Source organism: Enhydra lutris, unplaced genomic scaffold (assembly GCF_002288905.1).
Source record: "Enhydra lutris kenyoni isolate GAN:26980312 unplaced genomic scaffold, ASM228890v2 scaffoldscaffold27, whole genome shotgun sequence".
Lineage (NCBI taxonomy): Eukaryota > Metazoa > Chordata > Mammalia > Carnivora > Mustelidae > Enhydra > Enhydra lutris.
The window spans coordinates 25,675,724-25,691,402 of NW_019154111.1; the positions used below are offsets into that span (position 1 = coordinate 25,675,724).

General features: G+C 34.4%; 1 protein-coding gene across 6 annotated transcripts in view; it reads right to left on the bottom strand.

Moving 5' to 3' along the window:
• Positions 1-15,679, bottom strand: part of LOC111151927 (forkhead box P2) — a 251,772-nt gene that overhangs the window by 228,240 nt on the left and 7,853 nt on the right. For 3 of the 6 annotated variants that reach the window (XM_022510144.1, XM_022510142.1, XM_022510143.1), the window contains exon 2: positions 6,614-6,619. The exons of the other annotated variants lie outside the window; for them this stretch is intronic. In XM_022510144.1, coding sequence (XP_022365852.1) covers positions 6,614-6,619 — 6 coding nt within the window. The remainder of the gene's footprint in view (positions 1-6,613; positions 6,620-15,679) is intronic. 6 annotated transcript variants of the gene reach the window in all.

Here is a 15,679-nt window from a genome sequence, read left to right on the forward strand (position 1 = left end):
CCACCCCCTCCCTTCTGTAGTCCTGTTTGTTTCCCAGAGTCCAGAATCTCTCAAAGTTTGTCTCCCTCTCTACTTTCTTCCCATTCAGTTTTCCCTTCCTTCCCCTGTGGTCCTCTGTCCTCCTTATACTCCACATATGAGTGAAACCATACAATAATTGTCTTCCTCTGCTTGACAAGATCTGTATTTTAATTCTGACCTGCTCTTATTTGTTTTAAAAGCCAGAATATGCTTAGTACTAAGGTTGTAGACCTGCCTAAGTTCATCACTTTCATATCCTATCTCCAACACAACTGCAGTTTTCTTGTGTGTCTAAGGAACCAATCCTCTACATCAGGTACCTCATGGCTTCCCTAAGTAAGCCAAGTCCACTGTAATGTTTTATTTTTTTTTAAAAGATTTTATTTATTTATTTGAGAGAGCATGAGAGAAGAGAGGTCAGTGGGAGAAGCAGACTCCCCATGGAGCTGGGAGCCCGATGCGGGACTCGATCCCGGGACTCCAGGATCATGACCTGAGCCGAAGACAGTTGCTTAACCAACTGGGCCACCCAGGCGCCCCATCCACTGTAATGTTTTACAGAAAACAGCGTACTCAGAGAGGTCATCTAAGTGTATCAAAAATCTGCCGTAGTCCTATCAACCTAATAGATGGGTTTCAAAGCTAATGCTTGCTTACAAAGCTTATTGATATGTGCAAATGAGTAATTTAATGCAAATCTGAATATTCACCATTACCTAAAAATCTAACATCTCTGGAATCCGGTAAAATTGACATATTTAATTTCATGTTAATTTGCAATTCAACACATAAACATATACCTGATGTTGTACATGCATATGGCTATAAAATGAATTGTATCTTGAATAAACAAGGGGACTTCCTTAATAGAAAATAAGGACAGGGGTGCCTGGGTGTCTCAGTGGGTTGGGCCTCTGCCTTTGGCTCAGGTTGTAGTCTCGGGGTCCTGGGATTGAGTCCCGCATCAGAATCTCTGCTCGGCAGGGAGCCGGCTTCCCCTTTCTCTCTGCCTGTCTCTCTACCTGCTTGTGATCTCTTTCTCTCTCTCAAATAAATAAATAAAAATCTTTTTAGGCTCCCACTGAGCAGAGAGCCCGACACGGGCCTCGATCCCAGGACCCTGAGATCATGACCTGAGCCGAAAGCAGAGACTTAACCCACTGAGCCACCCAGGCACCACTAAAAAGTTTTAAAAAAAGAAAATGACATTAATGTGGATTTATTTGTGAAGTAAAGATTTTTGGGGGGGACAACATGAAAAGTTAATTATTTTAGTTTACCTAGACTTACTGGTATCAGACAATGGAATACAGGTAGATGTATATGGCAATTTGAAAGGAATACAGTAATACTGAATACAGATATAGTCATATGGGTTGAGATTACAAGCAATTAAACTTTGGGAGCTGAAGTGAATTACTTGTATCACCGGCAGAGCGGAGACTGAAACTGTTTAAGTCTGAAGTCTGGTGTGTACTCAAAATTTGGTGCAAAAATGATGAGAAGTGATGACACATAAGGGCTGAAGAGAAATCTGTTTTCATAACCCATGGGTCAGGCTCACAGAATAACCCGTCCACACATCAGATATGTACATCTTCTACCACTTGCAGCACCAAAACACATCAGTTTTGCAGGGAAAAATGGTCTTATTAGGAACTGTGTTTTGGGAGGAGAAAGAAAAAAAAAAAAAGGCAGGTACATCTGTGTTTTACAGTGCTCCTTAATGATATTTCAATGTTATGACAAAGGAAAAGCTTACATTTATGGAAATAAAACATTGTTCAGAGTTTCAATTTTAAAATAAATAAATCCAATGTTCTATACATTTTAGTTTATTATAAAGCAGCACTTAGACAAGTTTAAGTTATACTTAACCTTGACATTTTCAGATCCTTTATCTACTTAAGGAAACTTTAACTTGTCTAAGTTCGCTAAATATATTTTTAAATAATGTAAATATGATAATGATAGATAACACACACACAGAGTGTTTTTAACATGTGTCAGACATGGCTCTACCTCCTTTACATACAATAACCCATCTGGTTTGCACACCAATCCTGAGGAAAATACTTTTACTATCTCCGCTTAGAGATAAGGAAACTGCAAGTTTAAAAGAAAGCAAAATACTTTTGTTACAATGCTCTCTGAGACCGCTAAACGTGCTATTTGCATATCCAAATTTTTCACGGTGGTTTTTGTTTAAAATGAATAGCCATCAAAAAATGTTCCATTCCAGTTATTTCTCCTAACTTGCAAAACTTTATCCTGATCTGCATCTCAAAGCAGTTGAACAGTCCAGTCAGTGTGCTACAAAATGTAACTCTCCTCGAAAAATAAAATGGCAACTATGAGGAAAAAGTGGCAATGTACAGGTTGGTGGCAATCAAATGTCACATTTATCCTCACAAATGACGTATGTCACCTTGTTTAAAGCTGCTTGTCAGATGACCATGTCTTATCCAGGGAGGAGAGTGGCTGAATGCTTAGATATTTCTCTAGAGTTGTGCTGTGCTACCAAATATTAACATGAAAAGGCTAGCGGTACCACTACGGGACTAGCAGGGAAGGACATCAGGATCCAGAAAAGGCATTAACTTCAACTTTAAATTTCATTTCCCCCTGTTCAAATTAGATTTTTTTACATTATTTAAATGTAATTTTATTACATTTACTATATTCTAGTGACACTTGAAGTAGGACTATTGTATGAGTCTGCCTGCACCTCAGGTACAATATAAACTAAAGCTTATAACTCAGCTTTGAAAATTAGCTCATGAATCAAAAGAGATATAAAATCTAAGCTTCAAAACCCATCTTTATTTACCAGATTTGTAAGAAATCCATTTGGCTTTTATTAATATGGGCGGTTTTTTAAAAAAATCAGATTTTGATTTTCTTTACACTCTTAACCATTCCATTTGCCAGAGACTGCTTTTCTCAGCTACTTATACCCCACCACAACATTTACAACTAAAATACAAATCATAACATTACCAATAATGGGTTCTGAAGGCATTTTCCTCCTCCAAGTTCACAAGGTACATATAGGAACATTGCAATGAGCTTGGCTATTTAAAATTGATTTAATACTCAATCTATAAGTTAACAGTGAACAGATTAAATAAATTCTTAGGGAACACTTCACGGAGATTAATCTACTTAAATTTTTTTTTCATCTGCTGGAAATCATTCCAAAAAATTTCATTCTAGCTTTCAGACACATTCATTCATTTGCATTCAACAAAATTTATGGTGCGTCTACCATTTGCAAAACCCTGTAATAGGATTTAGAGAAATGGTCCTTACTGAAGTAAATGAATGTGATACAAATAATCACGTGTCCTGAATGTTATAAAGGGGGGACTCTGCTCAAAATGGGTGTGTATGTTGTTGGGGGGACAGGCAGGTAACCTTCTTGAAATGACCTTAAATATCAGATCTGAAAGATAAGTAGGATTCCACTTGTTAAAAGTAAAGGTTTAGGGGGATGGGAAATAGGAGGGAAATTTTGGTGTGGTATACACGTGATCCAGGTAGAGAACAGCCTATTAGACAACATGAAGGAGACAAGAAAATACTCAAGTTAGCTGGTGTTGCAGAAAGAGGTTCCGTGTGGCTGGAGCAGTGAAAGTGTAAGGCAAGATACATGATAAATGAGTCTGGAGAGAGGTAGGTCAGGAGGGGCTTGGTCATGGGGACTTTATTCAAAGATTTAAAGGGAAGCACCCAGATTCAAATGGAAAAGACACCGTTGAATTTGGATTTCAAAAACATCATCTGGCTCTACAGGGAAAGCCAGATAATAAAGGCTGCTGATATCATGAGGTAAGAGAAGGTGGCAGATAAGGGGATGGCAACTGAGGCTATGGGAAGCAGAGAAAATCAAAAGATATTTTGGAAGCTGAAAATGATTGGCAATAGCCTGCATTTGGAGAATGAGGGAGAGTGAGGAGACAAGACGCATAGATTTCCTTCTTCATTAGTCGGGTGGACTAAAGTGCTATTTTCAAAGACAGGGAGCAGTGGAAGAGAAGTCGTTTGAGAGAAAGGATGATATTTCCATATGGGACGTGTCGAGTTTAACAAGGCTGGAAGATATCTAAATAGAGATGAATCAAAAATATTGCAGGGAGTACAATATGATTAGGTCAGAATGCTGTTGTTAACTTTTATTTTACCTTGGATTTATTTACTTGCTTATCTGAATTGGCAGTAGATTGTACAGAGAACTATCTTAATCTTGGTTTATTTAAAGAGGATATGAAGAATGGCTATATAGAACTTAACTGTTTTTTTTCCACTTATAGTCCAACAGTTTTATTATTTACCTGTCTCATTTTATTTTAACAAAAGACATGCTTTCATATGTTTAATATTAATAGACTGTAAGCTCCAAGAATGGAAATACTTTTGCTGTTTTATTTGCCATCTATACATAAGCACCTTAACAGTGTTGTAAACTTACTAGATAATAAATGTTGAATGAACAAATGATATAAAGATATAAAGCATATTTAGTTATGTAGTGTAATTATAAAAAGTAACTCACAGGCAAATGTGAATTTTACTAAAGAACCTGAAGATATAACAACATTTCTAATCCTGTTTTGCAGGGACTTTAAGAAGTGTAATTGAATTATCAATGTCTATAAAACTCTTTGACATCATCCAAAGAAACTTGGGAATAAAAGTGTTTATGATTCAAATCCACACATTTTAAAATGGAGCTGAAAGTGCTCTGAGAAAGAATAAACTTATGGTTTAATTATTCTTAACTTAGAAAAGACCAAAGTCTAGTTCAATTCATTGTATTATATATCAACACTTAATTCAGAATACATTATGGGTCAGTATGAAATATAAATTTCTAATTACAATACCAAATTGGCTCTTGTATTTTCATATATTCTCTACAACTGAGTAGGACTAGGAGTTAGAAGAGTGGAATGAGAAACTTCTTAATATCCTTATGGAGCATTATTCACCTAAATAGGGTGTGTTTTCTGAAGGTAATTTCTTCAACTTTTAGAAAATTTCTAATGCATAGATACAACACATATGTAAACATTAAGACACTAGGTAATATAAACTCTTATAAGTTTTTATAATCTTATATAATAATGTAAAGCTTAAATTGGAAATTGAATATTTTTTTTTAACAAAATTTACATGATTGAACAGGACTTAGGATTTTGATACTTTATCTCAATTACATAATCTGCAACTTCTCTTGTCGTTCTAGGAGATCATTTACATAGTTGAAAATTAGTTGATAACCCACAAAGTAAGACATAAAGCATGGTTTGGCTTTGGAACAGCTTAGCTTTTTGGTCTACATTCTTTGATTTTAAGTAAAATCAAAATCTGGACTCTCAATTAGAAACACAACCCACTAAAAACAGACATAAAAGGAAATGAATTGTGAAGTTGGAATTGATCCTAAGTTACATACTGTTGAAGGCCAATTTATGTCTTGTTTAGAAAAGGGTCACCATAACACTTTTAAGGCTTGACGCCTACAGCAAATCTCTTGTTATTTACAGAGAATAAAAAAGCACAAACTCATTTTCTTAATAAGCTTCTTCAGTTCTTCAAATAGTTCTAAGAAATGCCAAAGGCTTGCCTTAGTTAACAAGTACACAGATAATCCAAAGTACAGCAGTGCCAGCTAAATAATATTTGATCCCCAAAGATGCCGTTGGTGGGATTTTCATTGCTATAGAAATGTATGAGGTATAAATTTTAGTAATTCTTTTTGAGAGTGCTAAAAGAGCCTTTATATTAATTGAAATAGCTGAATAGGAAAAAAAAAAAAAAAAAGCCACTGGCTCCAAAAAATGGAAATTTGTTTTCTATGTGCTAATTGAGCTTCCAGAGGAATACACTATTTTCTTCTTTTAAATTATGTGTAATTTTCTCTAAAATAAAGAATACACGGTAATTGTAGAAATTCAAAAATGTAGAAGTAAAGAAATCACCCCTAGCTTGGTTACCCAGAGAAAACCATTATTAACATAGTTTTCCCACTTTCTGTTCTGTAAATTTTTTAAACATTAACTGTAATCATGAAGTATGTTAACCAGATAGACTACATTGATTATTTTAAGTGTTTATTTTCCTGATTATCAAAGTAATAGTTGTAGAAAATTTGAAATTCACAAATTAAGTCATCAGTCTTAAATATTATGTATTTACTAGTCATAAATACATTTTGACTATTTGTTCTCAATCTAGAAATTGGACATGCAGTTTAACTTAAGCATAATTCGGTGCATCCAGGAGAAGTCAGAATCTGTAATATTGCATTAAAACACTAATTCTTCTAGAAAATAATTCATACACCAATGAACAAAGCTATACCGGTGAGGGAAAAAAAAAAAAGGCAGGGTCAATCTTAAGGAGGAGAAATTACTAACATGACTAAGAAGAGTTTAGCAGAATACTAAGTGTGAGCCTTTATAACCAAGTACTAAAAGGTGTGGTAATTTCAAGAACTGAGAAGCTCAACTTCATACAGTAATATCAGGTATCAGTCCATGTTTTGCCTGCTCCTAATCCATGAATAAATTAAATGCTCAGCCTTTACCTGTCTCTTGGTTAGATTTCAAAGACGGGTGTTGAACGCAGAGAGAGAGTCAGGCATATGACAGCTTCTCACATTTACTCAACAACCATCATTCAGCACGTACTCTGATAGGGTGACCACTGACCACTTGCATTTATAGTGACACTATATTTTATATATTTTAAGGACATAAAGGTAAATGATAATATGCTTGAGTGCTTGCCTCAAATATGTTACATTTTAGCTGGAGATATAAAACATGAGCAAAAAATGTGTATTATAAGACATTAAACATTAATTTTATTCTTTACTATTATTATAGATCTGTAAGAATTATTTCAAACGTTGTTGAGACCATGACTATTTTGTCTACTAAGTGTATACACATAAAATATATGTGAAATCATTTTTGAAAAGTTTCAGGACATTGGACAGCATGTGTACTTTACTGGTCACATGACACACCTGTCACTGTTTAACCTATAGTAGGAATTTTTGTATGAACCACACGATGAACCCAAAGGATGAGCATCAAGGCAAAGCCTTTACACTTGGAACTGGAGTTTCCCAAGTATCATTCTGCTTTGATGTACTCATGAAATTGAAATGTTATTACCTGTGTGCACTGGAAATGCCAAGTCTATCTTCAGTCCCAATGACATTAAAAAAAAAATGTACTATGGAATGTTGTTACCATTTTTTGTCCTCTTAAAAAAAAAAAAGCTATATTCAGGTATAATTTACATACAATAAGATGCACCCATGTTGAGTATACAATTCAGTGTTTTTAGAATATTTAGAGTTGTGTAACCACTACCATAATCCAATTTTAGAACACTTCCATCACTCTAAAAGATTACTTTTGCCCATTCGTAGTTACAGCTCTTTTCTACCTCTTTGCCCCAAATAAGCACTAATCTATTTTCTGTTTACCTCAATTTTCTTTTCAAGGTGTTTCATATATATGGAATCTTAACATGTCTTGCTTCTTTCATTTTCACTTCATTTCACAAGCAAAATATTTTTGAGGTCCATCTATATTACAAAATGTATCAGTATTTTTTTCCTTTTTAATGCTGAATAGTATTCCAGTTATGTAGTAGTTATCCATTTGCCAGTTGATACATACTTCAGTTGATTCTACTTTTTGGCTACTATAGATAATGCTGCTATAGACAGCTACATGAACATTTGTGTGTACATCTATTTTCATCCCCCTTGAGGATTCCACCTAAGAGTGGAATTTCTGGGTCGTGCAGTCAACATTTTGTCTAACCTTTCAAGAAACTGCCAAACTGAGGGCGTCAGGGTGGCTCAGTCAGCTAAGTGTCCAACTCTCGGTTTCAGCTCAGGTCATGATCTCATGATCTCATGGGTTGTGGAATCAAGCCCCGATTCAGGCTCCCTGCTCAGTGGGGCATCTGCTTGAGATTCTCTTCCTCTACCCCTTGCCCTGCTTGCTTACTCTCCCTCTCTCAAATAAATACATAAATTAAAAAAAAAAAAACCTGTCAAACTATTTTCCAAAGTGATTGCATTATTTTACATTCCCCACCAGAACTGTATGAGAGTTCTTGTTTCTCCTCATTCTTGCCAATTCTTATTATCTTTTTTATTACAGCTATTCTAGTGAGTATGTAGTGAGGATAAAGTAGTATCTGTTACAACTATAATTTACATTTCCTAATGACGAATGATGTTGAGCATCTTTTCATGTGCTTATTGCCCACTCATATATTTTCTCTGGTAAGATGTTTTTACAGTATTTTACTCATTTTTAAGTTGGGTTATCCAACTTATTAGTAAGCTATAATTTTTATTTATATATTCTGTTATCACAAATTTTAAACCACCTTATTTATTTGTATAGAATATATTTAAAGGAGAGGTATGTCTGATCATAAAGATTCAACTGATGACAGCCATTTCTTTTAGAACTGTGATTATTTATTTAAAATTGTTGGTGATTCTTGAGCTAAGATGCAAGGAGTGTATCTCGGTTCTTTCTTTAACTATTATTGTAACTATCACAATGACTAGCTTTACAGCTTATATACATGTAGATAAAACCCATGTAGATACTGGTTGGAGCTGGGGTTACTAAAAGTATGTGTTTTATTTTTGAGCAGTAATCTACCCAAGCTCCTATATCTTGCCTTGACATATTTCAGTGTCAAAGGTCCAATTTTCTAAGAATTGTTGAGACTCTTATAGATCACAAGAAAAATTTCTTCATCTCTTCCATCTTTCTTTTTTCCTCCTTCCATTGTTTCCTGGTTCTCATTTTAATTCTCTTTTACAAAGAGCTGCTATTTAAAATTTCTACTACTACTTTATTTCTGCTGCTTCTAAAACATTTCTTAGGGTTGTTTGACACATATTAGACACATATCATGATCACGTTCTTTAGTTTTCTTCCATACCAGACTGTGTCTTGAAATAATAACTTTGTAATGGGAATATCATTTAATAAGCTTGATAAATTTTAATGTTTCTATACTTCATTTCGAGGAATTTCAGTGGATAAAGCTCTTAACCACTTCTATTAATGAAAAATTTTGATAAATTAGGATTGGATTTATTACTGTTATTTGTTAGCATAGGTAGTATTGGTGGATAGAAGGCAATCAAACTTAGTCTCTATAAAATAGCCATGAATGATGTATGGAAACCTCACTAAATAAATATTGTGAGTAACGATTTCTATATTAAATGTTTCCAAATCTCATTAGTGGATCACTTATTTCAAACCATATAAAATAAAACCAGATTAGTGTCAATATGATAATTTAGATAGTTCTACACTTTTAAAATAGATTCATTGAAAAGGGCCATTTTCTGATTTCTGAATCCTCCATCATATGAAATATCAAACACTATGCCAATAACTTTAAAACCCTGAAATCACTTAATAATAATATAATAAGGACTTCAGGGCACCTGGGTGGTTAGGTACGTTAAGCCTCTGCCTTCAGCTCAGGTCATGGTCTCAGGGTCCTGAGATCGACGTCCATGTCGGGCTCTCTGCTCAGCGGGGAGCCTGCTTCCTCCTCTCTCTCTCTGCCTGCCTCTCTGCCTACTTGTGATCTCTCTCTGTCAAATAAATAAATGAAATCTTTAAAAATAATAATAATAAGGACTTCAGAACAAGTAATTTCCATAATATGAGGTAAACAATACAAAGAGGTGAAATGGCCGACTACAGGGAAGTAAAACCTAAAGCCTTTCCTCATGTACTACAGTGTTCCCCAAAAGAGGGTGTATCTCAATCACAGGGACAGAATTCATTATAAATAAGTGTTTTATTTATTTAAGTAAGTAGGAATATTATCTATGTACTCATAATGATGGGAATGTACTGTCTTGGAAAGGATACAGAATTTAGGGTTGGAAAGATTGAGTTTGAATCTTACTAGCTGTGGGGTTTTGGATAGGTGACTTTTATCTCTGGGTCTTAATACTGTCATCTATAAAATGGGAATCATTATAATAGCTACCTTCCTCACAGAACTGCCCATTATACTACATTAATGTATTAAATTATAAACCTTTAGAAGACAGAAATATGAGTTTCCCTTATAAATACTTGAAGACAGGTTTCCAAGTATGCTGGTAATTTTGGATATGAGAAGATCTATTTATTATGAAAACAATCTTTACTAGACATTTTAACCAAAGATAAACTATAAAGCTAATATCAGAAAATAATATATTTGATAATCTAGATAAAATGATGCATACAGTTGCCATATCGCAATCTAAATTTGAATACCATGATCATGTCATTAGAAACAATTAATAATTATTAAATAAGTGGAATTAATGATAAATCACCTAGACACCTCTGAATTTGAAGATCATTCATATTCAGCTCTAATTCCAAAATATATAAAGCCTTAGCTGCTTTACAGATAAGACAACTGAGGCTCAGGAAAGTTATATAATAGTTCACACAACAAGTCTAAAATACTTTTACAACAGCATATCCAACATAGTAAAATCATGAGATTTTAGAATTTCATAGGTAGGGTGGATTTTCCAATCTAATCTATTGCAGGTAAGAAAACTGAGGTTCAGAGAAATAAATACTTTTCCAAGGTCATACCGGAAAAAATAAACACCAGAAAAATTTATTACTAGAGAAGACATCCCCAATTTATACGACCACACACACAAATATGAGACTAAATTAATTTATAAAATGGTATTTTGATTTTTTAAATTATTAATTTTACTGAGAAAATTAGGTATCTACATCTTACATATCTTCATCTATTTTCACCTTAACAAGAAAAATCAAACAATATCTCATGTCTAAGTCATTTGACCATCCACTTTTGTGTTTTGAAGTCGAGCTGCACTTGCTACTCTGATACTCTGGTAGTAAATGGGAAGCAACTGATTAGACTGCAAAGGATGTTGGTTTGTTGGTTACGTATTATATTTTATATAGGCCATCTGAGACCAGAATTATGGAGAGCAATATCTAAATTCATTTTTTATTAAAGATGTGTCCTTAAGACTGTGTTTTGTGTGTTCAGTGTTTAAATTCCAATTACTCTTTAGTAGCAACTTTCTCTTTGAAATTATTTAAATGATATGAGTGGGAAGCATATAGGTTTTCTCCTCTCTTGGAATTAAGCAATACATGGACAGCACAGTTTAAAAACTCATGACACCTCCTAACATAGTAGGCCCTATTACTAAGACAGCGCTAGCACCTGATGGCTGGTGTGTGTGTGTGTCAGTACTTTTCAAGAGGCCTTCCTTTTGCTTGATAGGAGACACACAGAACAGAAGAATCAACAAAACACCCTCTATGTTGGGTCATTTCAGAGACCTGGTTGGGGCTGTTCATAAGATTTCTAGTAGAGCCAAAAGTAACTAGATTAAGAGAATTAATTCTAGGCCAAATGAAGCTACAGTGCCTCAAACTTCATTCTGGGGCTGGTAGACTAGTGAGGACAGACAATAGAGATACAATCCAAGCCACTTGTGTAATGCTAAATGCTGTAATCGCCACAATTAGGAAGGTAAAAATAAACACGTGAAATAGATTTTAATAATATATTTTTATATTTTATATTTTATATTTATATTTTATATTCCAATATATTCCAAATTATTATCCCTGAGCATGGGATCAGTATACAAATGATTAATGGGCTATTTTACATTCACTCTTTCGTCACTAGGTCTTCTTAATCCTTTGTGTATTTTACCCTCACAGCACATCTGCATTGAGAATAACCACTGAGCTGCTCAATAACTACGCATGGCTGGTTAGTGGCTCCTGAATTGGACTGAGCAGATCCAGAGGATCTACACAATAGTAAACCAGAACAGACCCTGGCATTTGGTCTATAGGTCTACAGGGCCATGGGAGTGAGACATGAAGGGTCTTCTTTCTCTCCCTTCAGGCAGTTTGATTAGGGTACTTGCACATTTGACTCTGTATGGACTATATGAGAAAGAGCCCTTTTATTATCTAGTAATAATTCCTACAGCTAATTTTTATTGAGCACTTACCATGTATGTGATGTTCTTCTAACCTATTAAAATTCCCTTAATCCTTTCAATAGTCCTGTGAAATAGGGTCTGTTCTTATCCCTGTATTAGACAAGCTGCCCCTTTGGAAGGCCTTGTGGAAGAACTGCAATTAGTTCTTGCAGATGTGATTTCCTAACAAAGGAGAAGTAATGATCCTACAATAATAATAAGTTATTTTTTTAAATGTGAAGAGTCACCTCCTCCACAGTTGGTAGATATCGGGGAACACTTACTGTCCAAATAATACAAATATTCTTAAAAGCCACAAAGACACATTTTAGTGTCCTATTCTGTATCTCATAATAATGAAAGATTTAAGAAACTTGGATGAAAATGAAGAGACACTCAAATCATACATAAGCCACTTCTAATAACAATGTAGCATATGTCAGCAAATACTGAAAAGCAACCATAATAAGATACCCTCAGTCCATGAATAGTGAATATTACATAGGGGATAAACGTTGAATCAAAAAGGTCAATAAATTGAAGACTGCACAGGATTGTAATGTAAGTTAAAAATGAGCATGTTTTCATAAAACCAGTGTCATCCTAACTAATCAGCCTCAATGTAGGGACCAATTGTAGAAGCTACCCTAGTAACAAATCAATTCCGGCTACAAAAGTATAGGAAATAAAAGGAAAGCTAAAGGTAATCAAAATAATGAATCTGTATTTTCAAATTACTGGCTACTCTTTAGGTATGTTTATTATTTGGCAAAGTACAGAAATGCCTTCTCCACTCTTATTTTTATCTGACTACTCAAATCCCTGAGTACCTTACCACCACCATCTCTGTTATATGCTCTCAAAAGAACATTCACATCTCCTTTGAAGTGCCGGTCAACACTCCCAATTTCACATGTATGTATTTATTTAATCTGTGGGTGTCTATATCCCCCACCAGGTAGTAAGCTGTATGAAGGCAAGATCCATATCAGTTTTTGCTCAATATTTTATCTGCTAGTAAAGTACCTAATCCAGAGTAGGTACTCAGTAAATATTTGTTGAATAAATTAATAAATACACTAAACATATTATAAGCATAATTTTCTTAACTTCTGAAATAATTCCAATAGTTATTTTTACTTCTGACTCATAAAGAAAATGAACCTTGGGTTAAGTGATTAGCCTAAGACCACATAGCTATTAACCAGCATTGAATTCAAGTAGTTTGATTCTTTAAATCACTTTTCAAAACCCCACCTTGCTTTTTTAATTCTTCTCAATGCTTTATAGTCCAAACCCAATCCAAGTATTATTGACACTATGTCTTATACCTGATTCCTATTCTTTTTTTTTGCCCTGCCTCTGCTTAGGCTACGCAGTGATGAAGTTGTCTTTCTAAGATCTAAATCTGCCATGATGTTTCATGTTTTCCACTGGGGGGAGGGGGGGAGTCTTCAATGGCTGTCCAGCACCCAAGAATAAAAGCCTAAATTCTCGGCATAACAAACGAGACCTTCTAATCTAAATCTTGCCTTTCCTCCACTCCAATCTCAACTCCAGTTAACCTTCCAAGTGGTCTTTGCATGCAGTGCATCAAAGTATTGAGTGGTCCCCAATATTCCGTGCCTCATTTACACCTTCCTGTCTTTGTGTACGGTTTTCCTTCTACCTAGAATTCCTTCTCCCTCTCTCTGCTCATTGATCTCTGCCCTTTTATCTCCGTGACCCAATTAAAACTTCCTTCCTGAAATCTTCCGGGAGGAGCGAGGCTGGCTGATTCACTTCCTCTTCTCCAAGCCCTCACAGCACATCTCCCTCTGTCACAGCATGAATATCTTCTACACTGAAAGCTGGGGAAATATTTTCAACTTTTCCTTTTCAACAATTAGTGAAAAGCGACTAGCTCATAGTTGTCCAACCTGGTGAATGAATAGATACAGATTTCCAAATTCTATATTCACAGGTCAAGTTAAGGCAACTTCCGTTGCAAGGATATTAGGAGAGTGCTTATTTAGTTCTAGAGCAGTTCTGCACATGAGGCGGGATGTTTTTGGATGCTGTAGTGAGAATAAGGAGGAAATGGTCTATGGGCCTTGTGAAATTTCAAAAGGCAGGAAGCTTTTCCTTCAAAATGCTTATATTCATTGAAACAAATGAATCTGTATGTTATTATTAATAATATGACAATTAATTTCTAAGGATTGAGCACATACATCAGGAAAAAAAAAAACATTCCAGGAGATTTTTACAAAATCCGTGCAACAACAAAATATATATTTGTAGATGGCATTAACATTTGGCAATACCAGTTATAAATGGCTTTTTACCCAGAAGCTGTTTTCTTCACCCTAATTCCTAATTCTTTCTTCCCTTAACAAAACAGACTCCTCAACTATAGGAAAAAGAAAATGACATAATAAAACTATGCCTGGTCAGATTTTTACCATAATTGCCTTTACTACCCTCATTTCTATATATCTTGACACAAACAATGCAAGTTAGGAAAAAATTTATCTAGTGGTAGAACCACAAAGAATGATTTGGAAGTACTAACTTCACGCAGGTGCAATGTGCAGGTAAATTTTTATGTAGAATTAATTTTTTCTATTATTATCTGTATTAGCACATATTTTATAAATGGGAAACATTTTTGAAAAAGTAGAAAACCACATTATAACCTTTTTTTTTCTAATGGTAATCATCATCTAAATTCATCATGAATCGTTTCACATGGTATCTTGCAACTAACTACATTGTTCATTTTTCTAATATAGTACACAAAAGCAATTACCTCACATTACTTATGTTTTTGTGTGAGTTGAAAAAATATTTAAAAAAATACCACTTCAATTATTATATTCAAAGACATGTGTAATGATTTTGAACAATAATTTACCTTTGCTATTGCTTATCATCAACCACATAAATGTGTAAAGGAGAATGTGCGCATTTACAAAATTTACAGTAAAGATGTTTTTGTGACAGGGCATCCACATACAAAGAAAAAAGCCAGTAATATGCATTTTCCATTGAAATTAATGGGAAACTTGATACAGCCCCACAGGACCCTCTTTACTGCAGTTGCTAGTTAAATGTAAAGTATGTCATGCCCTCGCCACCAGGGAGTGTGTTTTGGAACTGCTTTTGTAAACTGTCATTTTAAGCATTCATTTTACAGTTTCAAATTAGACTAGTACACATATATTTAATTTTAATGTATTTTTATATAACATAGTATATTCGCATGCATTTCACATAGTAATTAAAGTAAGGTACTAAAGGGGTGACTACTAATTCTTCCAATAGTTGCATTTACATACCTATTCCTTGTTTCTTCATATTTTTATTTTGCTTTAAGAATGCTAAACTTACTATTAAGTATCCACATGGTGTATCAACCAAATTTCTGCACTTAAGCCTCCCACCTGTATATTAAAAGGGGTGGGATCAGAAATACAGTAAAACTGAGTGGACTATTAAAAATGAGAGTCAAATAACCAATCTGAATGGGGGGGTCAAGTATATATAGTTATTATATATCATATATGACATTATATATTACATAATATTGTATATTATCATATAATT